At 37.4% G+C, this 27975-nt stretch overlaps 1 protein-coding gene across 16 annotated transcripts in view; it reads right to left on the bottom strand.

Annotated features, from left to right (window-relative positions):
- The window catches only part of SYNE1 (spectrin repeat containing nuclear envelope protein 1), a 540309-nt gene that overhangs the window by 340459 nt on the left and 171875 nt on the right, over positions 1–27975 (bottom strand). For 13 of the 16 annotated variants that reach the window (XM_023728949.1, XM_023728947.1, XM_023729001.1 and 10 more), the window contains exons 13-19: positions 10544–10656; positions 9849–10017; positions 5581–5694; positions 4298–4394; positions 3118–3320; positions 647–811; positions 25–177 (exon numbers count right to left, since the gene is read on the bottom strand). In XM_023728949.1, the coding sequence (XP_023584717.1) occupies positions 25–177; positions 647–811; positions 3118–3320; positions 4298–4394; positions 5581–5694; positions 9849–10017; positions 10544–10656 (1014 nt within the window). The remainder of the gene's footprint in view (positions 1–24; positions 178–646; positions 812–3117; positions 3321–4297; positions 4395–5580; positions 5695–9848; positions 10018–10543; positions 10657–27975) is intronic. The other 3 variants (XM_004368822.3, XM_023728978.1, XM_023728983.1) reach the window with 1 other exon arrangement.

Below are 27975 nucleotides of genomic sequence, written 5' to 3'. Positions count from 1 at the left end.
TCATGGTCCAGAATCTCCCCTCACCTCCAAATCTTGAATTAATAACTTGACATTCATAAAGGAGACTTGTAAGGGTTCAGAAAGTTTCCTCTGGGCTTCAGTTGCAAAAGCAGACAGGGTCTTCACACAATCTGCGTATTCTTTCTTCATTCTGTCCATCTCATCAGCTCGAGCGTACTGTTAAGAAAAGGGCGAGGGCAACATTATGAAAAACCATAAAGCAGACCCTCCAGACTTCCTTCACCTTCACTTCTACATACTTTCTGGAATTGTTATGGTTAAAAAAAGACTCTCACTCTTGATTCTTATTTTAAATAAGTTTTAATTAAGTTCATTAGTGTGAAAGAAAAAAGGAACTAGCATAAAAACTAAGAACTTAGCTCTGATATAAAGCATGAATCATTTCATACAAGTAGATCTCATATGTCAACATAGACCTTAATCAAATTATAATTTATGTACTGTTCCTCCATTGAAAATGGAAAAGAATGACTTACCAAATATAAAACATATCAGTTCTAAACATATCTATACTCTGCATTAAGAAGCTCATTCTGTAAGAATAAAACAATGTCTAAACAGAGCGCTTAACACAACAGTTCTAACACGTAGGCATTATGGGACTATATATATTTGAGAGACATACTTGCTTGACTTCCATAAATAACTCCCTCCATCGCCCATTTAGCAAGAGTAATTGCTGCTTAAGATCCAGGGAAACCATTTCATCACACGTTTCAATTAGAAAATTGCCAGCATCATTCATGGCAGTGTGTTGCTGAATCCAATGAGGCAAATTTCGAAAAAAATCCTAAACATTAAAGAATGCACAGTGTTAGAAACCATAAACCAAAAATTAATAACTGTGACCAGACTAGGAGAAATATCTTTCTTCTAAAACTTGCACAAATGTTAAGGTAAATCTTAAATCTCTTTCAAAATACAATATTTAAAAAAGAGGTTAAAAAACATGAACTCGAAATAATCAGTCTTTTTATAAGAACATATGCCATATATTTTTTGCATTTTGTTGTTGAGAATATACACAGCAAAACATACACCAATTCAAGTGTTTCTACATGTACAATTCAGTGACACTGATCATATTCTTAAAGCTGTGCAACCATTCTCACCCTCCTTTTCTGAGCTGTTCCTCCCCCATTGACATAAACTCACTGCCCACTAAGGTTCCTATCTAAACTTTTGAGTTGCTGTCATCACTTTGATCCCATATGGATAGTTCTTAAAAGAGCACAATGCTCAAGGCAGACATTTTTTACTAGTTAAGCTAAACTATTATTTGGTTTTAAGAAGACTTCAAGGAATATTTTTGCTTTAAGGTTTAAAGATTATCTCAGAGCAATAGTCTCAGGAGTTCATGCAGCCTCCTTGGTTGCAGAAAGTCTGGATTCCATGAGAAATTGAAATTCTGTTCCGAATTTCCCCCCTTTTGATCAGGATTCTTCTATAGAAACTTTGATCAAAATGTTCAGTAACGGTAGCCAGGTACCCTCCAGTGGTCTCATGGCAAAGGAGGCAATTGTTCATGAAGGCAATTAGCCACAGATTCCATATCCTCCTATTCCTAACTCTCCTTCCTCTGTTGCTCCAGAAGAACATATGCCATATTCTTTGCTGAAGACAACAAATTGTGACCATTTTCTGTTATTTCTATTTTACAGATGAAAAGAGCTGAATTTCGTTAAGTCTAAGAGATATGTACATCATCTTCTAGCTAATAAATACCAGTGTTAAGGTTATACAAAAGGCATAATATTTTAGGAAAATAAATGGCGTTCTTTAAAAAACATTCTAAGTTAACTTTTAATCTGTTACTTTTGATTTTGAAATCTGAATATATTGCATCAAGGTAATTGTCAATTATGGAGATAAACTATCAAAGGAAAAAACTTAAAAATTAAATAGCTAGGTCAACAACACTTAATAAAATAACATTCTTCCTTATTTGTTCAAGGTAGCACACTTGGCAATGAAACAGTTTCTGGCCCATACCAAGACATTTTAATATCTATTACATATAAATTGATTTTCCATCTGAAAGACATGGTTAGGGAATGTTAATACTTTATTGGTGGCCATGCTGGAATGCTTGTTGTATGTATTTAGAAGATTTGCTTACTCAGGAATACAGAATAATACAGTTAAACTAAGAATCAGAACTTATGAATGCAATGCATCTAGCAACCTATCTACCACAATCAACATTTAAAATCTACTCATGAACAAACCACGGACACAGCTAAGATTTAATTTTCTTCTTGTTCAATATGGCCCAGAACTATATATTACCCTCCCCATAATCTACAATGAAAAGGAAAGTATTTTTTACCATGTTTCTACAAAATACATTATTGCTTATTTGTTTTCAATGATTGCTTTGAGTTTTCTACTGGCTACTTCAAGTGAAGTACTTACAAAATGATTGTATAAACAAATATAAATAAAATAATTATGTAGCAATTACTTCGTTTCATTGATATTTACACAGCAGTGACATTAAAATAATACAGTAGCTCTCCACACACACCTCCTCCTGAAGCACACACACATAACTGGCAAAAAAAAAAAAAAAAAATTTCACTCCTATCCAGAAAAAGACTCTTGACTGAGGGTTGATAAAATCTAAAAAAGAATATCCGAAGAGACAAAAATGTCATGGGCTTGTTGTTCAACTGGCGTATGCCACTACACAGACTCAGCACTATGTTAACCAAAGTTGTTCTAATCGTCTCCGAAATAAGGAAATCCAAGTGGATGGGTCCTATACAGGCCCGTCACATACAGAGCACATTGTGAGTATAGCGCCCTCTGCTGTCCAATGGGTTTGACTGACCCTCCACCAGTTATTGTTCTTTTGAACGCAAAAGTCAAACGCTGAACTGATCAAAGAGGGAATTGTCTTAACAGAACTTTTATTAGGCAATGTATTTATTGGTCAAAAATAATTCACTAATCTTAAACAACCTGCCAGGCAAGGTCAGGATTCTTGAGTCATACTTGCAAATATATAATGGTCCTGAGTAGACGGGCACTGCAAAATCGCTCAGTTCTAAATTTACATAAAGTTTTTTTTTCCTTTGTATAGAACAATCTTACCTTTTTGGCATGCTCTGTTTGGCTTAGCATTTTTTCAGCATCCTCTAGCCAAGCTTGAAGACTAGCCACAGTATTGCCGTACCGATCCCAGTTAGAAATGACTTCTTCCAGCATGCTCCTCACGCTTCTCACCTCTACAGACAGGTTACGCCACTGAGCAGTGGTTTCATTCATGAATTTCATCACATTCTCTGCTTCCTCCACTGAAACAGTTAAAACATATTATACTGCTTATTTTACATTTTATATCCACCAACCTTTTTTCTTGGGTCTTATATGCTAGCGAACATTTTACAGGCCTTCTTTAGATTATAAAGTTAACAGGTGTGATGTTAGAACCTCACTCAGCTGATGCTGGAAATAACAATACGTTATTCACAGGTATTTACAAAGATGAGAATGCATTTAAAATTTTTGATAAATGGGATGCAAACAATGGCACATGTGTATTAGTTTGCATTTTATATGTACCCAAATAGATGGAGACATATAATATAAATAACAAACGCTACAGTTCATTTTTCAACAAATATGACAAGCATTTAACATCAAAAACAAAAATATTTTACAACTTTTGGGTCTACACTAACTTAACGGGTGGTGCAAAAGGTTAACACACTGGGCTGCTAAACTGAAAGGCTGGAGGTTCAAATCCACGCAGAGACAACTCAGAAGAAAGGCCTGGTATCTGTTTCTGAAAAATCAGCCATTGAAAGCCCTACTAGAGCACAGGTCTACTCGGACACACATGGGGTCACTATGAGTCAGAATTGACCGGATGGCAACTTTTTTTTTTTTAAAGCTCTCATTTACTTGAGTATGATACTCAAGCTATTTAATTTTTTTTGTTTTGCCTTTAATCCTCAGAATTAAAAATAGACTGGAAAACTGCAATTTAGAAGATGGATGCTTATTCTGCGCTCTCTTAGGAGATCACACACACACACACACACACACACACACACACACAGAGGAATATCCTGACCCAGGTTAGGCACTGGACAAAGTCCCCTGGCCAAAAGAACAATTAAGGGGCCTGGGTCAGTATGGGCTCTCCAAGACAATACCATTGTCACACAATAATTCTACAGAGAATAAACATTATCTGATCACGCAGAAACCTGTAGTTTCTAAATCTGACTGAATTCAACACCGCAACAAATTCTGTTGTGTGTTTTACCTGAACCATCTGCTTTGACGTACATCTCAGCTGTCTGCTTCAAGATCTGGTATGTCACTTCATACTGTTCAAAGAATTTGCTATTTTCTATAAAAGACTAGAAAAGGGGCGATGGTTAGAAGGTAGCAAACACTAGGCTTATACAGAAAGGGGAACATCAAGTTACTTCAGTGTTTCTTTTTTTAGTTTGAGAATAAAGTGAACTGACCCTTTGGTTCGTAGCCGTAGCTCTTAACCACTGTGCCACCAGAACTCAGTAAGACATTGGTTAGTAGTCTGGTTAATTCATTATTTAGCTTTAAGGATATTTTACTCAAATTTCCTAAGCTTACTCTTCTTAAAAATATCAAAATTAATTCCATTGCTACAAATAATCTAAATTTATTCCAAGCATACAAATTGATTCCACGCTTTTAATTCTAACTCTACACTAGATTGAGAAAATACTCTGTTTCTTCGCTACCCAAGGGTTTGCTGTTAGAAGAGGCGGATGTTTCTATAGAGAGCCTAGGCCTAGCATTTAGAAAGCACTAAATATGGAAGAACATTTTAAAGAGTCCCATTGTGTTTTAGCTGTGGGATTCTTCTGCTCTTTGAACATTAATCCTCATGAATGAGTGTTCTGAGGAACTTCAGATTATAAATAAATGGTGCCATTTACAAGCACTTCCCTTAAAATAAAAGGAAGGCAGAACATGTTTGCAAGTAGAAAAATCTAAAATGATCTTATTCCACTCATGTTAAAAGTGTTTCCATATTTTGAATAGTTCAAAAAAATTACAGATAAGACATGTCTATATCTCTATCTGGAGCCCTGGTTGCTCAGTGGTTAGGAGCTTGGCTACTAACCAAAAGGTTGGCAGTTCAAATCCACCTGCTGCTCCTTGGAAACCCTATGAGGCAGTTCTGCTCTGTCCTATAGGGTTGCTACGAGTTGGAATCGGCAAGAAGGCAACTGATTTTTTTTTGGTGGGGGGTGTATATCTCTATATATAATCTACATACGTAATAGGGTCACTACAAGCAAATGTGTACTATAAAATAAAGAACACATGCAAAACAAAATTATTAGGTAAGTTTTGTTATTGCTAACTCCAGGAAATATGAAATAATTCCTATATTAAAGATTATTTCTAGTCCTCTGAAGTAGAAAAATAATGCAATTATAGTTAACAACATATCACCAGAGACTCTTTAGTTTCTTTCAATAGTGTAATGAATTCCTACATTTGAACCATTAAAAATACTTGATAAATGTCACTCTTATAAAATGCAAAATTAACCTTGCAAAAAAGAAGCTGAAGTCCTGTATGGTATGCTGATGATGTTGGACATGAGGATGGAAGATGTTGGCGTGGAGATGCAATTTCATAGACATCTTTGTTTTTTACTGGTAACTGTTTGTCATGTTTCAAGATAATATTTAAAAACATTACATATATAGTACTTTTCATATCATTTTAAGTTTCTAAAGCATGTACTTATATATTAATTATTCTTTAGGGATGAAGTGAATAGAGAAGGCTGGAAGTTACCTGGGATTGGAGGTTTCCTGATGAATACTTAACTCAATAATTTTAATAAGACTTCTTATTTTTGTTTGAGAATAACGTAAGACAATAGTAGTCTGATTCATTCATTATTTAGCTTTATTTCCTACTCCCCAACTGGGGAAAGAGTAATTTATGGTAATTTAAATTCTGAATAATTTAAACAAACAAACAAGTTATGGTTTGATCAAAAATGGAAAATGACACCTAAGGTTTGAGACACCAATCTAAGAATTTGAAGAGATAAATACATTTGACAAAGCTTTGAAAACAGTCACTATTTAGTTCTGGCATAAATTTCAAGAGGCTAATGGGAAAACAATTGATCTAAATGATAATAAAAGTGGAAATGGTACCTGTATTGGACAAAAAGACTTAAATATTCTTTTGCTAATAATTATACAAATAATTAAAGATGAACAAGAAAGAAAAGCTTATTCTAGTTTCATGTTCCACCCAAGAGGGAAAAGAAAGGAAGTTCTGAGAATATTAAAATGGTGTAAGGATGCATTAAAGTATTTTTGAGCTTCCCTATTGGGTTGTTGTTGTTCATTGCCCTTGAGTCAATTTCACGGCGACCCCATGTGTACAGAGTAGAACTGCTCCATAGGGTTTTCAAAGTTGTGACCTTTGGGAAGCAGATCACCAGGCCTGTCTCCCGAGGCACCTCTCTGGATGGGTTGGAACTGCCAAGTTTTCAGCTGGTAGTCAGTCTAGCACTTAACATTTGTGCCACCCAAGGAGGCCTCCCTATTAGAAAGACTAAACAATTCATTTGTGAAGGGAGATATCTTATTTGTTATTTTAATTTTTATTGTTTCATTTAAGTTGGCCCTTAGTTTTTTTTCTGAGTACACAGTAAATCCATTTGGTAATATTAATTTTTTGTCTATTAGAATCACCTTAGTAGGAGAACTGCCAAATCTCAGTTTCACTGTGAACTATCGAGATATAACCTCTCAGAAAAATACACGTGTAAATACAAAAGTATACTTAAAATTGCAGTGACAGTGTAAGTTTCTTTCTTTCAAAATAAGGCTTAAATTGGGTATCAAATTCAACAAACAAGCCAGGATAGAGGCCTTTTAAAGTTGACGGTACATCAAGAAAAATAAGATACCTCTTTATTCCACTAACTCCAAAGTACTAGTGGAAGTAACTAAATTTCGACTCTCACAAGATGAGAATAAATATGAAAATTAGCAAGCTTATCAGTTTCACTTGAAGAGAGCTAAACCCGATAACTTCAGATTCTAAAAATAAATTTAGAGGAGTGGTTTCATCATGATTGGCTATTTACATTAGTAAAATAACTTATCACAAATCATAAAATAAATGTTTACACAATCGACAATTCCAAGAGCTCCTCTCTTACTTTTATGTGAAAGAATGCATGAAACGTTAGCCTATTTTTTCCATAATAAAACTGAAGCCAAACCAATAATCAAACCTGTTGCCATGGAGTCAATGTGTGTTACATACTATGGCCAGGTCTGCAAGGATTTACATTACAATATGTAATCTCTTATCAGTAGCATCTGACCTAACTAATTGCAACAAACATTTGTGAAGTATCTTCCAAGAATCCCTGAAGTACTTCTTGTCTGCATACCTGGGTGCCTAGTATAAGAGTAAGAAGCACACTCTCTAATTCTGAGGTGTTTTCATCTTTTTTCGCAGCTGAGTAAGACTGAGTTGAGAATTCAGAGTAAGGAGAAGATAATTATGAAATCTTTACATCAGAATGTTACTTGGGTTATTTCTTAGGTAGGAGCATATGGCTCATTACAATAAATTGTTTTTTTAGAAACTAAGGAAAGGGTTGCATGAAAGAAACTGATTTTATGGTATTATTTGAAAGTCTTCACACTCATTGAAATATTCTGTTCTAAAGAGAATGAGTTTCCCACAAACCCGAAAAGGATGAGGGAGGCTCTGTGTAGAGTAGAAGGAAAATATTATGTCAGTCTTTGTTCCTTAGGAGAATCCATATTATTCTATTATTATTATTAAAAATGTGAAGAAAGACTAAATCTTCTAGAAAATAAGTCATTCACAAAGCTACCTGGGTACTAACAGGCTGAGTCAAGAATCAAACACATTTCTATGTGACTGGTGGCGGGGTGCGGGTGGGGCTTCGACATCTCCTCCTCCTGCCCTGTCCCCACCTCCCAAGGCTATGCTGTCTATCACATAAATAATAGCAACTCTCAGGCTACAGTATGTAAGTGTAAAATGTTGTCAAGTATAGGTGAATATTAAATGACCCTAATATTTATGTGAGCTACATTCTTTATTCGACCAAGCTACAAGATATATTAATGATTTAGTCTTTTAAGTTTAAAAAAGCTTTTTTTTCCAGCCAATTTTGTTACATAGTAAAGTTCAGCATTTAAGCAAAGGGTTTTTGTTTTGGAATGATTTACATTCAAATTCAGATTCCACCTCTAACCAACTGTGTCCTCTGGAGCACATGACTTGATGCTTGAAACTTTCTAGTTTTTCCCAGTGTATAAAACAGTGTGAAAACGCCCAGCCTTACATTGAACTTTCACAACGTAAGTCAATCTCTAACCTGACTAGTCTCAGTGACATTTTACCATGTGGTGTTTGTAGACCTACTGAAACAATGTCTTTACAGGAGCATCCAGGATTATATTTTGTTGCATTTTAATGCCATTTTCTAAGGGATGAGTGAACAACATGCATTTAAAAAAATAAGATTTAACAGGTTTCCAGTGAAATCTTTCTTAAGATTTATTAAATCGTCTAGGAAACATTTGTCAAAAACATGAACCTCCGTTGAGATATGCCCCTTTATTCATTTTTTTGGAAAATGAAAAATCCTATTTTTTAGGCTTAAGCAATTACGTTGTCCCTTTAAATATTCAATACAAATGTGCATTTATATTTTCAGGTTTAGTCATGTCAAATGATACACTCTGTGCCCAGTAGATAATTATGCAGATTTCATCTGTGTTCTAGCTATTTAAAGACAGCCAATCAGATTCAAATGCCTCACGGGACTGTTCCACCAGGTTGATATTCCAATACAATAATGTTAGTAATACTCTTTGAACTTCTCAAAAGACATTGTTTCGAAAGGTCTACAAACACCACATGTTAAAACGTCACTGAGACTAGTCAGGTTAGAAATGGATTTACATTGTGAAATTTCATTAAATTATCATTGCTAAAATTTCTGATTAAACATAAAAGGAATAGTACTAGACTGAGGTGCACTGTTAATGATTAATTTGTGAACAAATATGTATTACCAGTAAGTCTGTAGAAGGGGGCAATGTTTAATTTACTAAGAGATATAATCTACCTTTAATAAATAGAATACACTACACGTAAATGAAAGCTACTAATTACAGAATAATCTAATTCTTTTGTTAATGCAGTTATTATTCTATGTAGATATATGATGATCTGTACAGACAGCCCAAAATGTGAGATGATATTTACAAATTAAGCTGGTGCAGAGCTTCACAGACAAAATTTTACTTTTCCTGAGTGCACACAAGAATCAATGAAGCTCAGAAAATGACTATGAAAAGGATAGACAGACCTAACTTAAAAAAAATAGACAGTCCCCATGTGTACAAGTTAGAGTTCTTCTAAACACACAAAGACAGGTAGATAAACTTCAAGTATTTTAATTCCATTTCAATGGTGAGCTCACAGTCAAAGTTGTGGGTATGCAATGCAAAAACTTTTTTTAAGCAATAAAAGCCAGTCACAATTGTTCAACATAATTAATGCAGCAAAATCTTTCTAAACAAGGGAACTTTAAAGGCTCAAATTTCTAAAAATACAGATTTTAATTTCAGATTATTGTAAAATGCTCATCAACTTCTATCTAACCCACCTAACGCACGCGCACCTTTATGTTTAAATTCGAGATTAAAATAGCATAACCTCAAATAAATTGGTAGGTGTTAGATGCTGCATCCATGCTTCCTCTATTTCTCTGTCAAAGCACAAGGGAGACTCACAGTATAATTTTGTAGCAGCAGCTCCACGGATTCCCTTCTCCCGTACTTGATGATCCAAGACTTCAGCTTCGACTCTGCAAGAACCAGCAGTGAGAGCAGACGGTACTTTAATTCTAGAAATTCCATTTTCATCAAGTGCAGCTCTGATGTGGAGGAAACAAAATGAAACCTAGAAATAAAACAGGGAGAATTCACAGAATGTAACTAATAGTAACAGAACAATGTTTCTTTAACCTGTCACATGTAGGCTTTCAAGAGAAAGCAGCCACAGGACCCTTTAACTCTGGTGGGTTGCTATCTGGAGATCTGATTCCTTTTCTAGCTCTGCGTTTAAAGGCAAAACATGACTGAAGTCTGATTTCGTTCTTTCCCCTGCCAACACATCTCTCCTGTTTCTTTTTGAAGCTGCCTTTGCAATATTACATAATGTTCCTTACAGTACTGAATAACAATACAGTCCATGAAGAAAGCTTCTCTGTAAATTCTAGGTTGAGGGTAAATTCAGGTTTACTTTTTTCGATTAATAATATATTAGACTCTTGGCATTCTTAGCACGTCTTTCGGGATCCCTATGTTTATTTACTAAAGGTAAGCATCTCTGTAGAAAAAAGGATTTCATTGAAAAGAAAAGAAATGTAAGAAGCATCCACCAGGCATTTTACAAAGAGACTTCATTTCAAACCAGGCAGTCTTACCTCTCAGCCATGTCCTCTAATTGATCAGGGGGCACGGGGATCCCGTTAACAGACCTGGTCCGGTAGATTTCATGGAATGCTCTTTTGTGGGCATCTGTGTTTTGAAGCAGATCCTAAGATACAATTTTTTTAAAAAAATTGAAAAATCTAGAAACATGTTCCCAGGAAGCAAAGAAGCATAATTTTCAGGCTGCACCAATGAGTCAATGTGTTCAACAATTTAATCATGCTGCCACATTCATAGGCAGCTTTGTGCCTATCATGGGCTTTTACCTTTTACAGGAGCCCAGGGCTTATGTAGAAGACACTGTGCTCCAGCTGGACCTAGTAATTATGGCATCTTTGAAACACACATGACATTTGCACAGCAATCCATTCAGACATTTTAAAGGTACATGGTGCAAAAAAAAGTAACTGCTGCTACAAGGAATGATTTGTTAGTAGTGTTCTCCTTCCTTATTTTGGATATGTTAGTTTTTAAAAGCTTAAAAGTAAGCATAACTAATGTAACCTTTTAATGGTAAAAGAAATTAGACTCTCAGTTGTTATTTTTATTTTAAATGAGTTCAGGTCATTAAAAAATGATATTTGTTTGCTGTATAGAGTAAGTCAACTATACTGCTATATTATAAAAGCAGCCTTATGGTTAGAAAATTTGGAACAAGCACAGGGAATGTCCCCTAGATATCACAGTGGGAAGATCAAATGTAATATTTATAAGTATTGTTTGTAGACTGTATAAAAACAAGTTGCCATTGGGTCGACTCTGACTCCTGGCTGCCTCACATGCGTCAGAGTAGAACTGTGCTCCATAAGGTTTTTAATGGCTGATTTTTCAGAAGTAGATTGCCAAGTCTTTCTTCCCAGGTGCCTATGGGTGAACTTGAACCTCCAACCTAGAGATGAGCATGTTAACAGTTTGCACCACCCAGGAAATCTTGTAGACTATATAAAACTCCACAAATCTGAATCATTATTAACATTAGCTGAATCTCCTTGGACAGAGTTTTTCACTGTCAACAAATCTATTGATTAAAATATTTACATGTATTTGACAATTCCTAGCCAATTTCTAACACAGAAGCAAGGAAGGAGAGGTGAAAGGAAATTCAGGCCAAATTTTCTAGAGCTTAGCTTGTCTTATAACGAGAATAAATGCTCAACAGTTTGTCACTCACAGAAAAGTAAGACACATTAGCTGACCAAAATGATAAAATTAATATTGTTACTCTCAAACCAGGACTTAATGAATTAATTGTAGGAAACAGAATCAGAAAAGCAGCTTATAAAACATGAGAAACAATTGCAGAAAGGAAAAAATGGTGTTTCTCGTGAATTAACGTGTTAAGGTCATATGTGTTTGTCCGGATAAGTGACATTAATTTTTATATTGAAGAAAAACCCAACCAAACTATTCTTATTCGGATATGTTTTGCTACGATCACATTTTGACCTGCCTTTCACCTGTAGATAATTGCATTGTTGTTGGTGTTAGGTGCTGTTGAGTTGATTCTGACTCATGGTGACCCTATGTACAACAGAAGAAAACACTGCCCAATCTTGTGCCATCCTCATGATCGTTGCTATGTTTGAGCCCACTGTTACAATAACTATGTCAACCCTTCTCATTGAGGAGCTTCCTCTTTTTCACAGACCCTCTACTTTACCAAGCATGATGTCCTTCTCCTAATAAAATGCCCAAAGTAATTGAGAAGTCTCGCATCCTTGCTTCTAAGGAGAATTCTGGCTGTACTTCCTCCGAGAAAGATTTGTTGGTTCTTCTGAAAGTCCATTGCACATTCAATATTATTCACAACAGCATAATTCAAACGCATCAATTCTTCTTGGGTATTCCTTATTCATTGTCCAGCTTTTACATGTATATGAGGCAATTAAAAATAGCACGGCTTGGATCAGGCACAGGTCAGTCCTCAAAGTGACATCTTTGCCTTATAAAACTATAAAGAGATCTTTTGCAGCAGATTTGCCCCATGCAATACATTATTTGATTTCTTGACTGCTGCTTCCATGGGTGTTGGTTGTGGATTCAAATAAAATGAAATCCTTGACAACTTCAATATTTTCTCCATTTATCGCGATGTTGCTTATTGGTCTAGTCGTGAGGATTTTTGTTTTCTTGATGTTGAGGTGAAGTCCATACTGAAGGCTGCAGTCCATAATTTTCATCAGGAAGTGCTTCAAGTCCTCTTTACTTTCAGCAAGCAAGGTTGCGTCATCTGCATATCACAGGTTGTTAATGAGTCTTCCTCCAAACCTGATGCTGTGCTCTTCTTCATACAATCCAATTTCTCAGATTACTTGCTCAGCAAATACTCAGCGTATTGCATCGGCCAAATCTGCTGGGAAAGACCTCTTTAAAGTGTTAAAAAAGAAAAAAAAAGACTAAGATGAGACTGAGCTGAGCCATAGTATTTTTCATTGCCTCGTATGAATGCGACAGCTAGATGATGAACAAGGAAGACCAAAGAGGAATTTCTGTCTTTGAATTATGGTGTTAGCAAAGAATATGGAATATACCATGGACTGCCAGAAGAACGAACAAATCTGTCTTGGAAGAAGCACAGCCAGAATGCTCCTTAGAAGAAAGGACGGACCTTCAGCATCAGGAGGAACCAGTCCCTGGAGAAGAGCATCATGCTTGATAAAGTAAAAGGTCACTGAAAAACAGGAAGACCCTCAAGAACCCGAGATGGATTGACACAGAGGCTGCAACAATGGGCTAAACATAGTAATGACTGCAAGGATGGCCCAGGACTGGGCAGTGTTTCATGCTGTTGTACACAGGGTCACTAAGAGTTGAAACTGACTAGATGGCACCTAACAACAACACAGATAGAATAAGTATGGTGAAAGGAGACAACTCTAACACACACCTTTCTTGATTTTAAACCATGTAGTATCCCCTTGTTCTGTTCAAACAACTGCCTCTTGGTTTGTCTATAGGTTCTGCATGAGCACAATTAAGTGTCCTGGAATTCCCATTCTTCCCAATGTTATCCATAACTTGTTATAATCCATGCCATCGAATGCCTTTGCATAGCCAATAAAGCATAAATAAATAAATAAACATAAATAAAACATAGTCAATAAAACATCTTTCTGGTATTTTGCTTTTAGCCAACATCCATCTGACATCGGCAATGATATCCCCTGTTCCAAGTCCTCTTCCGAATCCTGCTTGAATGTTTGGCAGTTCCCTGTTGATGTGCTGCTGCAACTGTTTTACAATTATCTTCAGCAAAATTTTACTTGAGTGTGATATTAATGATATTGTTCGATAATCTCCACATTCGGTTGGTTCGCCTTTCTTTGGAATGGGCACAAATATGAATCTCTTCCAGTTGGTTGGCCAGGTAGCTGTTTTCCAAATTTCTTGGCATAGATAAGTGAGCACTTCTAGTGCTGTATCCATTTGTTGAAACATCTGAATTGTATTCCATCAATTCTGGAGCCTTGTTTTTTGCCAATGCCTTCAGTGCATTCTGAACTTCCTTTAGCACCATTGGTTCTTGATCATATGCTACCTCCTGAAATGGTTAACACTGGCTTGGCTTCGACCACCTTCCCCACCTTTCCCTCCCTTCTAACCAAGCGCACGTGCACTCGTGAGCTAGCCCACTCATCACCCACCCCCGCCCCCACCAAGGTAGAGTCAGCAACCACTGCCTGTGGACTTGCATGCCTATCACCAACCTCCCTCCGCTCCCCAATCCCGGTGAGCAGAGGTGCCTACCTGTTCCTAACCTGAGACACCCTCGTTGGAGTCTGTGGTGCAGTGGTGCATCCTATTCCCTCCAGTCACCTGTGCCAGGGACACAAGGACCAGCAGCATACCCTTCCACTGCAGAGCACTCTAGCAGACAAGGGCATGCCCTCCAACCGGGCACCCATGGATTGGCAGCATCCCCCCTCCCTTGCCCCCTGCACTACCCTTCTCCCTATAACTGGAGGCTCCTGCCTGCTCTGACCACCCACACCAAGCCTGGCTTGCCTGGGATCATTGGTGAGAGTTTTTGTGCCACTCACCCAGTGGCTGATGACCCAGGCACCCTCACCCAGAACACCTAGCAACCAACAGTACACACACACAACACCCAACCCCACGACCAGTAAGAACGTGCCCTGCACCCATGCCCAGCTGACCAACCGGGCAGACACATCATCTCACCAGAAATACCAGCTATATCTTCAGCCACCCTGCAAGACCAGCGAACAAAGAACCGAGCTCACATACCCACTCACCGCCTCATCCACCCAGAGACAGGAAGTGAGGGCTTTAATGTGGCCAGATTAGAGACCAGAGTAGGACACATGCCCTGCCAACTCAAATATATCAAAACAAAAGAAAAAACCAGGACTCAGCAAACAAACATACAATAAATCAATAAATATAATAACAACTTGATGTCTCAGAGACAACATACAATATCAAATCACATAAAGAAGCAGGTCAAGATGGCTCCAGCAAGTACCAAAATAAAGAACCAGAAAATCTTCCAGAGGAAGAAACAGTAATGGAACTACCTGATAAGGAATTCAAAAGACTGATACACAGGGTTCTCTCAGAGATCAAGGAAAACACAGGCAAAACCAATGAAAACACAGAAGAAAAAAATAGAAGAATTCAGGAAAATAATACAAAAACAAAATGACGAAATATACAGACAATTAGAAACCATACAAAAAACAGCAAATAGAAAACCAAAAGTTTAAGAATAAAATTTGAGAAATAGACAACCTAACAGAAGGATATAGGAGCAGAACTGAATTATTGGAAGACAGACTCAGTGAAATTGAGGATAAATCCCTTGACACCAATTTGTTTGAGGAAAAATCAGAAAAAAGAATGAAGAAAAATGAAGAAAGCCTAAGAATCATGTGGCACACTGTCAAAAGGGAAAATTTGTGTGTGATCAGAGTTCCAGAACAGGGGGAGGCAATGGAAAACACAGAACTGTTGAAGATTTGCTGACAGAAAACTTCTCTTATATCATGAAAGATGAGAAGATAGCCATCCAAGAAGCTCAGCGAACCTCTTACAGGATAAACCCCAAAAGAATGTCACCAAGACATATTATAATCCAACTTACCAAAACCAAAGACAAAGAAAGAATCCTGAGAGCAGCTCAGGAAAAATGGAGTCACCTACAAACAGAAATCAATAAGACTAAGCTCTGATTACTTAGCAGAAACCATGCAGGCAAGAAGGCAATGGGATGACATACATAAAACCTTGAAAGAAAAAAAAAATGCCAACCAAGAATTACATAACCAGCAAAATTATCTCTCAAATATGATGGAGAAATTAGTACGTTTCCAGATGAACAGAAATTAAGGAAATTTTGTAAAAATAAGACCAACCTTACAAGAAATATTAAAAGGAGCCCTTCAGACAGAGAACTAACAACATCAGACAATAACCTGAGATAAGGACGCAGCACAGCATCAGTCAGATATCAGCTGTGATGGTTAAGGTTGTGTATCAACTTGGCTGGGCTATTATTCTCAGCGGTTTGGCAGTAGTATGATGTTGTGATCACTTCCATGATGATATGTGATATAATATGATCATCTCCATGATGGAATCTGCTGGGAATAGCCAATCAGTTGGAAGCAAGTTTCCTTGAGTGTGTGGCCTGCATCAAATGTAAGTGGACATTCTGACAAGACTGGTGGTCTTTTGCTCACACTGGATCCTGTAGCTCATTCGTGTTTGTCTGACCTCTGGTTCTTGGGACTTGAGCTAGCAGCTTGCCTGTGGACTTGCCTGCTGATCTTGGGATCTGTCGATGTTTGCAGACTGTGAGCAAGAGCCTTGCTTTCTGACCTGCCGATCTTGGGTTTGTCAGCCCCTGTGGTACATGAATCAGGAGAAGCTTCTATCCTGACCCACTCACCTGGGATATTCCAGCCTATACAACCATGTGAGCCATTTCCTTGATATAAATCTCTTTATATACATATATTTATACACTTTACTGGTTTTGCTTCTCTAGAGAAATCAGCCTAAGACACCAATCCAGGTAAAGAATTCCCAAAATTAAAACAAAGCTAAAAGACTGAAAACAGAGAACCTGAGACATCAATCCGTACATGACAACAATGTCAAAACAAAAGGGGGAAATAAATAGCGTAGTTACAGAACTTTCATATGGAGAGAAAGTCAAGGTGATATCAAGAAATAAAAGGATGTTTTAAAATTAGGACGATACAGTTAAATTTTAAGGTAACCACAAGGAAAGTTAACAAACCTACTCATCAGAATAAAAAAAGGAGAAAAACATAAAGTCTCAATATTCAAAAAATCGACAACAATGAAAGAAATAAAAAGAACGTCCACAAACAAAAAGAAAATAGCAAAGAAAATGAAGTGGAACAAAGAAATGTCAACACCATAGGGAGGGAAAAAAAAACACACACACACACGCAACAAAATGACAGCAGTAAACTCATACCTACCGATAATCACACTGAATGTAACTGGCTTAAATGCACCAGTAAAGAGACAGAGAGTGGCAGAATGGATTAAAAAAACACGATCCATCAATATGCTACCTAAAAGAGACACATCTTAGACACAAAGACATAAATAAACTAAAACTCAAAAGATGGAAAAATATATCAAGCAAATAATAAGCAAAAAAGAGTGGCAATATTAATCTCTGATAAAATGGACTTGAAGGCAAAATCCACCATAAAAGACAAAGAAGGACATAACATAATAATTAAAAGGTCAATCCACCAAGAGGACATAACCATAATAAATATGTATGCACGCAATGACAGGGCGTCAAAGTACAAAAACAAACTCTAACAACACTGAAAAGAGAAACAGTTTGAAAGTAATAGTAACAGACTTCAACACTTCACTTTTGGTGAAGGACAGAACTAGAAAGAAACTCATCAAAGATACAGATCTCACTGCCACAATCAACCAACTTGACTTCACAGAAATAAAGAACACTCACCCAACAACAGCAAAGTATACATTCTTTTCCAATGCACATGAATCATTCTCTAGAATAGATCAAATTTTAGGCCAAAAAGCAAGCCTCAATAAAATCCAAAACATTGAAATAATACAAAGCATTTTCTCTGACTACAATGCTACGAAAGTTGAAACCAGTAACAGGAAGAACGCGTAAAAAAATCAAATACATGGAAACTGAATAAAATCTTACTTAAAAACCACTGGATAACAGAAGAAATCAAAGAAGGAATAAAAAAATTCCTAGAATCCAATGAGAATGAAAACACGTCTAACCAAATCCTTTGGGACACAGCAAAAGTAGTGCTCAGAGTACAATTTATAGCAATAAATGCAAACATCAAAAAAGAAGGGCCAAAATCAAAACATTAACTTACAACTTGAATAAATAGAAATAAAGCAGAAAAAGTAGCCCATAACTACCAAAAGAAAAGAAATAATAAAGATTAGAGCAGAAATAAATGAAATAGACAATAGAAAAATAGTCAACAAGACCATAAATTGATTCTTTGAAAAGATACTAAAAATTGACAAACTATTGGCCAAATCGACAAAAAAAAGCAAGAAAGGAGGCAAGTAAGTCTCATAAGAAATAAGATGGGTGACATTATAACAGAACCAACTTATATAAAAAGGATTATAATAGAATACTGTCATGGACTGAGTTGTGTCCCCCAAAAATATCTGTCAGCTTGGCTGGGTAACGATTCCCAGTGCTGTATGATTGTGTAATCTGATGTGATTTCCTTCTGTGTTGTAAACTCTATCACTATGATGAGATTATATGTGATCTCCTTATGTGTTGTAAATTCTATCACTGTGATGAGGTTATACTGATGGGATTGACAAGATTAGATAGTGTCTTAATGCAATCTCTTTTGAGATATAAAAGAGAGAAGCGAGCAGAGACACATGGGAACCTCATACCACCTACAAAGCAGTGCCGGGAGCAGAGTGCGTCCTTTGGACCTGAGGTTCCTACGCAGAGAAGCTCCCAGACCAAGGAAAGACTGATGCATCACAGGGACCTTTCTCCAGAGCTGACAGAGAGAAAGGGCACCTTCTCCTGGAGCTGATGCCCTGAATTTGGACTTGTAGCCTACTGGACTGTGAGAAAATAAACTTTTCTTTGTAAAGCCATTCACTTGTGGTATTTCTGTTAGAGCAGCACTAGAATGACTAAGACAAATACTATGAAAAATTGCACCCCAACATAATTGAAAACCTAGAGGAAATGGATAAATTTCTAGAAACACACTACCTACCTAAACTAACACAAACTGAGGTAGAAAAACTGAACCGACCAGTAACAAAAGACGAGATTGAAGAGGTAATAAAAAAACTCCCAACAACAACAACAAAAAGCCTTGGTCCGGATGGCTTCACTGGACAACTCTACCAAAAATTCAGAGAAGAGCTAACACCAATACTACTCAAACTATATGAGAGCATAGAAAAGGAAGATACACTCCTGAATTCATTCTATGAAGCCAGCATAACTCTGATACCAAAACCAGGCAAAACACTACAAAAAAAGAAAATTACAGACCAACATCCCTCATGAATATACATGCAAAAATCCTCAATGAAATTCTAGTGAATAGAATTCAACAGCATATTAAAAAAAATCATGACCAAGTGGGATTCATACCAGATATGCAAAGAAAATTCAATGTAAGAAAACTAATCAATGTAATCCACCCCAAAAATAAAACAAAAGAACCACACAATCATCTCAATCAATGCAGAAAAGGCATTTGATAAAGTCCAACACCTATTCCTCATTAAAAACTCCAACCATTCCTGATTAAAAACTCTCAGCAAAGTAAGAATAGAAAGAAAATTCCTCAACATAATGAAGGGCTTTTATACAAAACTGTCTTAGTCATCTAGTGCTACTACAACAGAAATACCATAAGCGGATGGTTTTAATGAAGAGAAGTTTATTTCCTCATAGTCAAAGTAGGCTACAAGTCCAAATTCAAGGTGTCAGCTCCAGGGAAAGGCTTTTTCTCTCTGTCAGCCTTCTTATCTTCGGTGTTCCCCCCGACTAGGAGATTCTCTGCGCAGGGACCCCGGTCCAAAGGATGCGCTCTGCTCCCGGCACTGCTTTCTTGATGGTATGAGGTCCCCCTGTCTCACTGCTCAATTCTGTCTTTTATATCTCAGGAGATTGCCTCAGGGCAGAATCCAGTCTTGTAGATCCAGTCCTGCCTTACTAACACAACTGCCACTCATCCTCCCTCATTAACATCATAAAGGCAGGATTTACAACATATAGGAAAATCACACAGTACCAGGAATCATGGCCCAGCCAAACTCATATACACATTTTTTGGGGGAAAGAACTCAATCCATGACAAAAACCAATAGCCAACATTATTCTCAATGGAGAGAGACTGAAAGCATTCCCCGAGAGAACGGGAAGCAGACAAGAAAGTCCTTTATCACCACTCTTATTCAACATTGTACTGGAAGTCCTAGCTAGAGCAATAAGGCAAGAAAAGGAAATAAAGGGCATACAAATTGGTAAAGGAAGAAGGAAAACTATCCCTTTTAGCAGACAATATGATGCTATACATAGGAAATCCCAAATAGTCCACAAGAAAGCTACTGGAATAGAAGGATTCAGCAAAGTAGAAGGATACTAGATCAACATACAAAAATCAATTGGATTCCTCTATACTGACAAAGAGAACTTCAAAAAGGAAATCAGGGGAAAAAATACCACTTACAATAGACCCCAAAATGACAAAATACTTAGGAATAAATCTAGCCAGGGATGTAAAAGACCTATACAAAGAAAACTACAAAACACTACTGCAAGAACGCGAAAGAAACCTACATAAATGGAAAAACATACCATGCTCATGGATAGGAAGACTCAACATTGTAAAAATGTCAATACCACCCAAAGTGATCTACAGATACAATGCAATCTTTATCCAAATTCCAACAATATTCTTTAATGAGATGGAAAAATTAACCACCAACTTTATAGAGAAAGTAAAGAGATGCTGGATAAATAAAGCATTATTGAATATAAAGAACAAAGTAGGAGGCCTCACACTACCTGATCTCAGAACCTATTATATAGCCACGGTAGTCAAAATAGCCTGATACTGGTATAATGACAGACAGCTAGACCAATGAAACAGAATTGAGAACCCAGACATAAATTCATCCAGCTATGGACAGTTGATCTTTGACAAAGGGCCAAAGTCCATTAAATGGGGAAGAGACAGTCTCTTTAACAAATTGTATGAGCGAAACAGGATATCTATCTGGAAAAATGAAACACAACCCATACCTAACACCATACACAAAAAATAACTCGAAATGGATCAAAGACCTAAATATAAAACCTGAAAGTATACAGATCATGGAGATAAAAATAGGGACAAAGCTAGGGGCCCTAATATATGGCATAAATAGAATCCAAACATAATTAAAAATGCACACACAGTAGAAGATGAACTAGATACATAGGGCCTCCTAAAAATTAAACACTTATGCTCAACAAAAGACTTCTCCAAGCAAGGGAGAATGAAGAAAACCAAAAACACAAGGCAAAGACTAGTTCAAAGGACTAATGGACCACATGTACCATGGCCTCCACCAGACTGAGTCCAGCACAACCAGATGGTGCCCAGCTACCACCACTGACTGCTCTGACAGGGATCACAATAGAGGGTCCTGGACAGAACTGGAGAAAAATGTAGAACAAAATTCTAACTCACAAAAAATGTCAGACTTACTGGTCTGACAGAGATTGGAGAAACTTCAGTAGTATGGCCCCTGGACACCCTTTTAACTCAATACTTAAGTCACTTCTGAGGCTCACCCTTCAGCCAAAGATTAGACAGGCCCATAAAACAAAATGAGCCTAAACAGGCACACCAACCCAGAGACAAGAACAAGAAGGCAAGAGGGGACGGGAAAGCTGGTAATGGGGAACCTGAGGTCAAGAAGGGGAGGGTGTTGACACTTCATGGAGTTGGTAACCAATGTCACAAAACAATATGTGTATTAATTGTTTAATGATGCTCTGTAAACCTTCATCTAAAGCACAATTAAGAATTAAAAAAAAAAGACTTCTCCAAAAGAGTCAAAAGACAACCTACAGATTGGGAAAAAAATTTTGGCTGTCACATATCCAACAGGGGTCTAACCTCTAAAATTCACAGAAAACTTCAACACCTCAACAATAAAAAGATAAACAATCCAATTAAAAAATGGGTAAAGAATAATGAACACACACTTAACTAAAGAAGACATTCAGGTTGCTAACAAACATCTGAAGAAATGCTCATGATCATTAGTAACTGGAGAGATGTAAATCAAAACTACAATGAGATACCATCTCACCTGACAATACTGGCACGAATCCAAAAAACAGAAAATAATAAATGTTGGTGAGGTTGTGGGGAGACTGGAGCTCTTATACACTGTTGGTGGGAATGTGAAATGGTACAACCACTATGAAAAATGGTATGTCACTTACTTGAAAATTAAAAATAGAAATACTATATGATCCATCAATTCCACTCCTAGGTATACACCCTAAAGAAATAAAGCCGTGACACGAATAGACATATTCATACCCATATTCACTGCAGCATTATTCACAACAGCAAAAAATGGAAAGAACCTAAGTGCCCATTAACAGATGAATGGATTAACAAACTGTGGTATATAAACACAATGGAATAAACACTACCCGATCCTGCATCATCCTCACAATGGTTGTTATGCCTGAGCTCATTGTTGCAGCCACTGTGTCAATCCATCTCATTGAAGGTCTTCCTCTTTTTCACTGACCCTCTACTTTACCAAGCATGATGTCCTTCTCCAGGGAAAGATCTCTCCTGATAGCATGTCCAAAGTATGGGAAAGTCTCACCATCCTTGCTTCTAAGGAGCATTCTGGTTGTACTTCTTCCAAGACAGATTTGTTCATTCTTCTGGTAGTCCATGGTATAGTCAATATTCTTTGCCAACACCACAATTCAAAGGCATCAAATCTTCTACGGTCTTCCTTATTCCTTGTCCAGCTTTGGCATGCAGATGAGGTAACTGAAAACACCATGGCTTGGGTGAGGCACACCTTAGTCTTCAAGGTGACATCTTTGCTTTCCAACACTTTAAAAAGGTCTTTTGCAGCAGATTTGCCCAATGCAATGCATCATCTGATTTCTTGACTGCTGCTTCCATGGGTGTTGATGGTGGATCCAAATAAAATGAAATCCTTGACAACTTCAATCTTTTCTCCATTTATCATGGTGTTGCTTATTGGTCCAGTTGTGAGGATTTTTGTTTTCTTTATGTTGAGCTGTAATCCATACTGAAGGCTGTAGTCTTTGATGTTCATCAGTAAGTGCTTCAAGTCCTCTTCACTTTCAGCAAACAAGGTTGTGTCATCTGCATATGCAGGTTGTTAATCAGTCTTCCTCCAATCCTGATGCCCTGTTCTTCTTCATATAGCCCAGCTTCTCACATTATTTGCTCAGCATATAGATTAAATAAGTATGGTGAAAGGATACAACCCTGACGCACACCTTTCCTGACTTTAAACTATGCAGTATCCCATTGCTCTGTTCAAACGACTGCCTGTTGATCTATGTACAGGTTCCTCATGAGCACAATTAAGTGTTCTGGAATTCCCATTATTCAAAATGTTTCCCAAAATTTGTTATGATCCATACAGTACAATGCCTTTGCATAGTCAATAAAACACAGGTAAACATTTTTCTGGTATTCTTTGCTTTCAGCCAGGATACAGGTGACATCAGCAATGATATCCTTGTTCCACGTCCTCTTCTGAATCTGGCTTGAATTTCTGGCAATTCCTTGTCAATGTACTCCTGCAGCTGCCTTTTCAATAATTTTCAGCAAAATTTTACTTGCACGTGATATTAATGATATTGTTCGATAATTTCCACATTCGGTTGGATCACTTTTGGAATAGGCATAAATATGGGTAGCTTTCAGTTGGTTGGCCAGGTAGCTGTCTTCCAAATTTCTTGGCACAGACGAGCAAGCACTTCCAGCGCGGCATTCGTTTGTTGAAACATCTCAACTGGTATTCTGTCAATTCCTGGAGCCTTATTTTTTCCCACTGCCTTCAGTGCAGCTTAGACTTATTCCTTCAGTACCATGGGTTCCTGATCATATGCTACCTCTTGAACTGACTGAATGTCGACCAATTCTTTTTGGTATACTGACTGTGTATTCTTTCTATCTTGTTTTGATGCTTCCTGCATTGTTTAATATTTTCCCCATAGAATCCTTCAGTATTGCAACTCAAGGCTTGAAATTTTCTTCAGTTCTTTCAGCTTCAGAATTGTCGATCGTGTTCTTTCTTTTTGGTTTTCTAACTCCAGATCTTTGCACATTTCCTTATAATTGTTCACTTTTTCTTTTTAAGCAGCCCTTTGAAACTTTCTGTTCAGCTCTGACTTCATCATTTCTTCCATTCCCTTTAGCTACTCGACATTCAAGAGCAAGTTTCAGAGTCTCTTTTGACATTCACTTTGGCCTTTTCTTTCTTTCTTGTCTTTTTAATGACCTTTTGCTTTCTTCATGTATGATGTCCTTGATATCATTCCATAACTCTTCTGGTCTTCAGTCATTAGTGTTTAACAGGTCAAATCTATTCTTGAGATGGCCTCTAAATTCAGATTGGATATACTTAAGGTCATACTTTGGCTTTCATGGACTTGTTCTAATTTTTTTCAGCTTCAACTTGAACTTGCATATGAGCAATTGATAGTCTGTTCCACAGTCATCCCCTGGCCTTGTTCTGTCTGATGATATTGAGCTTTTCCATCGTCTGTTTCCACCAATGTAGTTAATTCGATTCTTGTGTATTCCATCTGGCGAGGTCCACGTGTATAGTGGCTGTTTACATTGTTGAAAAAAGGTATTTGCAATGAAGAAGTCATTGGTCTTGCAAAATTCTATCATGTGATCTCCAGCATCGTTTCTATCACCAAGGCCATATTTTCCAACTACCAATCCTTCTTCTTTGTTTCCAGCTTTTGCATTTCAATCGCCAGTAATGATCAATGCATTCTGATTGCATATTGGATCAATTTCAGACTGCAGAAGTTAGTAAAAATCTTCAATTTCTTTATCTTTGGCCTTAGTGGTTGGTGCGTAAATTTGAGTAATAGTCTTATTAACTGGTCTTCCTTGTATGCATACAGATATTATCCTATCACTGACAGCATTGTACTTCAGGATAGACCATGAAATATTCTTTTTGATGATGAATGTGATGCCATTCCTATTCAATTTGTCATTCCCTGCATTGTAGATCATATGATCGTCTTATTCAAAATTGCCAACATCAGTCCATTTCAGCTCACTAATTTCTAGGATGTCGATGTTAATGTGTTTCATTTTATTTTTGACAACTTCCAAATTTCCTAGGTTCATACTTTGTGTATTCCACATTCTGATTATTAATGGATGTCTGTAGTTGTTTCTTCCCATTTTGAGTCATGCCACCTCAGCAAATGGAGGTCCTAAAAGCTTGACTCCATCCACACAATAAGATTGACTCTACTTTGAGGAGGCAGCTCTTCCCCTGTCGTCTTCTGAGTGCTTTCCAACCTGAGGGGCTCATCTTCCGGCACTATTTCAGACAATGTTCCACTGCTATTCATAAGGTTTTCACTGGCTAATTCTTTTCAGAAGCAGACCACCAGGTCCCTCTTTCTAGTCTGTCTTAGTCTGGAAGCTCAGCTGAAACCTGTCCACCATGGGTAACCCTGCTGTATCTGAATACCAGTGGCATAGCTTCCAGCATCAAAGCAACAGGCAAGCCCCCACAATACGACCAACTGACAGCTATGTAGGGGAGAAAAGGTTTACACAGAGGAAAAAAAAAAAAATTCTTTGCTGGTTAGTAGGGATAGAAGGAGGTGGGAGGAAAAATAACCAAACAGAAGACACGTTGTCTTCGTCATCTACTGCTGCTATAACAGAAATACCACAAGCGGATGGCTTCAACAAAGAAAAATTGATTCTTTCATAGTCTAGTAGGCTAGAAGTCCAAATTCAGGGCGTCAGCTCCAGGAAAAGGCTTTTTCTCTCTGTTGGCTCTGGAGGAAGGTCTTTCTCGTCAATCTTCCCTTGGCCTGGGAATATCTCAGCGCAGGAACCTCAGGTCCAAAGGACACACCTTGCTCCCGGCACTGCTTTCTTGGTGGTATAAGTTCTACATGTCTCTCTGCTTGCTTCTCTCTTTTATATTTCAAAAGATTGTCTTAAGACTCTATCTTGTAGATCTCATCAATATAACTGTCGCTAATCCATCTTATTACATCACAGTGGTAGGATTTACAACACTTAGGGAAATCACATCGGATGACAAAATGGTAGACAATCATACAATATTGGGAATCATGACCTAGCCAAGCTGACAGCTATTTTGGGGGGACACAATTCAATCCACGACACGTGTTAATACTGGTCAAGGGAAAGGCAATACACAATATAGGAGAAGTAGCACAACAAGATCAAAGCAAGAGAAGACACTGAGAGGAACACAAGAATAAAGGGCAACTATGGTAACTACTAAGTCACCCTTCTGACCTGGAACTGAAGCCAGTCCTAGAGACCACCTTCTAGCCAAACAACAAACAAGCCCATAAAATAAACAAGAATGCAAGAGAGGTATGTGCTCCTTAGAACAATCAATTACATGAGATCAAAACAGCAATATTTTCCCAAAAGCAAAAATGAAAAGGCAGGAAGGGGTAGAAATCAGGTCAAAAGAAAACAGGGAACCTGGGGTAGAAATGGGGAGAGTGCTAACACATTGTGGGGAATGAAACCAAGGCCAGGAAACACTTTATGTACAAACTCTCGAATACGAATCTAAATTGCTCTGTAAACTTTCACTTAATGCACAATAAAAATAATAGTAAATAAATAAAAGGATATAAGAATAAAAACTTAAAAAAAGAAATATTAATTTTGAACTTGAATGCACCTAGTAAGCCTCAAGATATACGAAGCAAATTTAATAGAACTGTAGGGAGAAACTCACAAATTTATATCACTGTGGGGTTATTAGTACACTTCTCTCAATGATGGAAAAAGAACAAGGTGAACAAGGGAGATGGCAGGTTGTGATGTCAGAGACGGGGAAGGAGGGAAAGGGCTGAAGACCTGTGAGCCTCTTAGCCTTTGGAAGAACTTTTGGTGCTTATTTTGGGTGAGATGGAAACCAGTGGAGAGTTCTGAGCAGAGGGGTGAATTAATATAAGTGGTATTTTTAGAAGATTGCTCTGGCTGTTCTACTAAATATGCCCTAACCTTGATATATGTGTTTCACTTGGCTTCTAGAACAACATACTAGCTGGATTTCCTCCTGCCTCACTGGCTGCTCCTGTTCCGATTTTTTGCTATTTCATTTCATCTTCTACTCTGATCTCTTAGTATTGGACTTCTCCCAGAACTCAGTTCTTGATCCTTTTCTCTTCTCTGTCTACACTTAACTCGATTATTTACCTTCTGCAGTCTCAGAGGTTTAAATATCCCTCTAAATGCCAGTGGTTCTGAATTTTTATTCAGCAAAGACCTCTCTCCTAAGCTCCTCTCTCCTATCTCCAAGTGCCTACTCAACATGTCTACTGGGAGAAGAAAAAGGTATTTCATGTTTATCATGCCCCAAACTGAACTCCTGATCTTTTCGCAAAACCTACCTCACAGTTTCCCCATCTCAACGGACAGAAACTGTTTTTCCAGTTGTTCAGTCCAAAAATCATAGTAATTTATGACTCGTCTTCCTTCACACTTGTATCTAATGCTGAAATTTCTGTTTGTTCTACTCTCAAAATATATTCAGAATCTGACCATTTCTCACTATATATGGCTACGACCCTGGTCCAAATGACTAGTACCTTCACCTGGATTACTGAAATTGCTCCACTGGCTCCTATCCTCTATCCCTAAACCAATCTATTCTCACACAGCAGCCAGAGTAGTACTGTTAAAACATTGTCATTCCTCTGGAAAGAAAAGTAGATGTAAAAAGATAGATAGGCAGATGGGGAAAAGGCAGTCTTTTTAATAAATGGTGCTGGCACAACTTGATGTCCATCTGCAGAAAAATGAAACAGGACTCAGACCACACACCATACACAAAAACTAACTCAAAATGGATCAAAGACCTACATACAAAGCCAAAAACAATAAAGTTCATAGAAGAAAATATAGGATCAACACTAGAGGCCCTAATATACGGCATTAACAGGATACAAACCATAACCAACAACCTACAAATTCCGGAAGATAAGCTAGATAACTGGGATCTTCTAAAAATTAAATACTTATGCTCATCAAAAGACTTCACCAAAAGAGTAAAAAGAGAACCTACAGACTGGGAAAAAAATTTTGGCTATTACAAATCC

This window comes from Trichechus manatus, unplaced genomic scaffold (genome assembly GCF_000243295.1).
Source record: "Trichechus manatus latirostris isolate Lorelei unplaced genomic scaffold, TriManLat1.0 scaffold00002, whole genome shotgun sequence".
NCBI lineage: Eukaryota > Metazoa > Chordata > Mammalia > Sirenia > Trichechidae > Trichechus > Trichechus manatus.
This window is presented reverse-complemented; position numbering and strand designations above follow the sequence as displayed.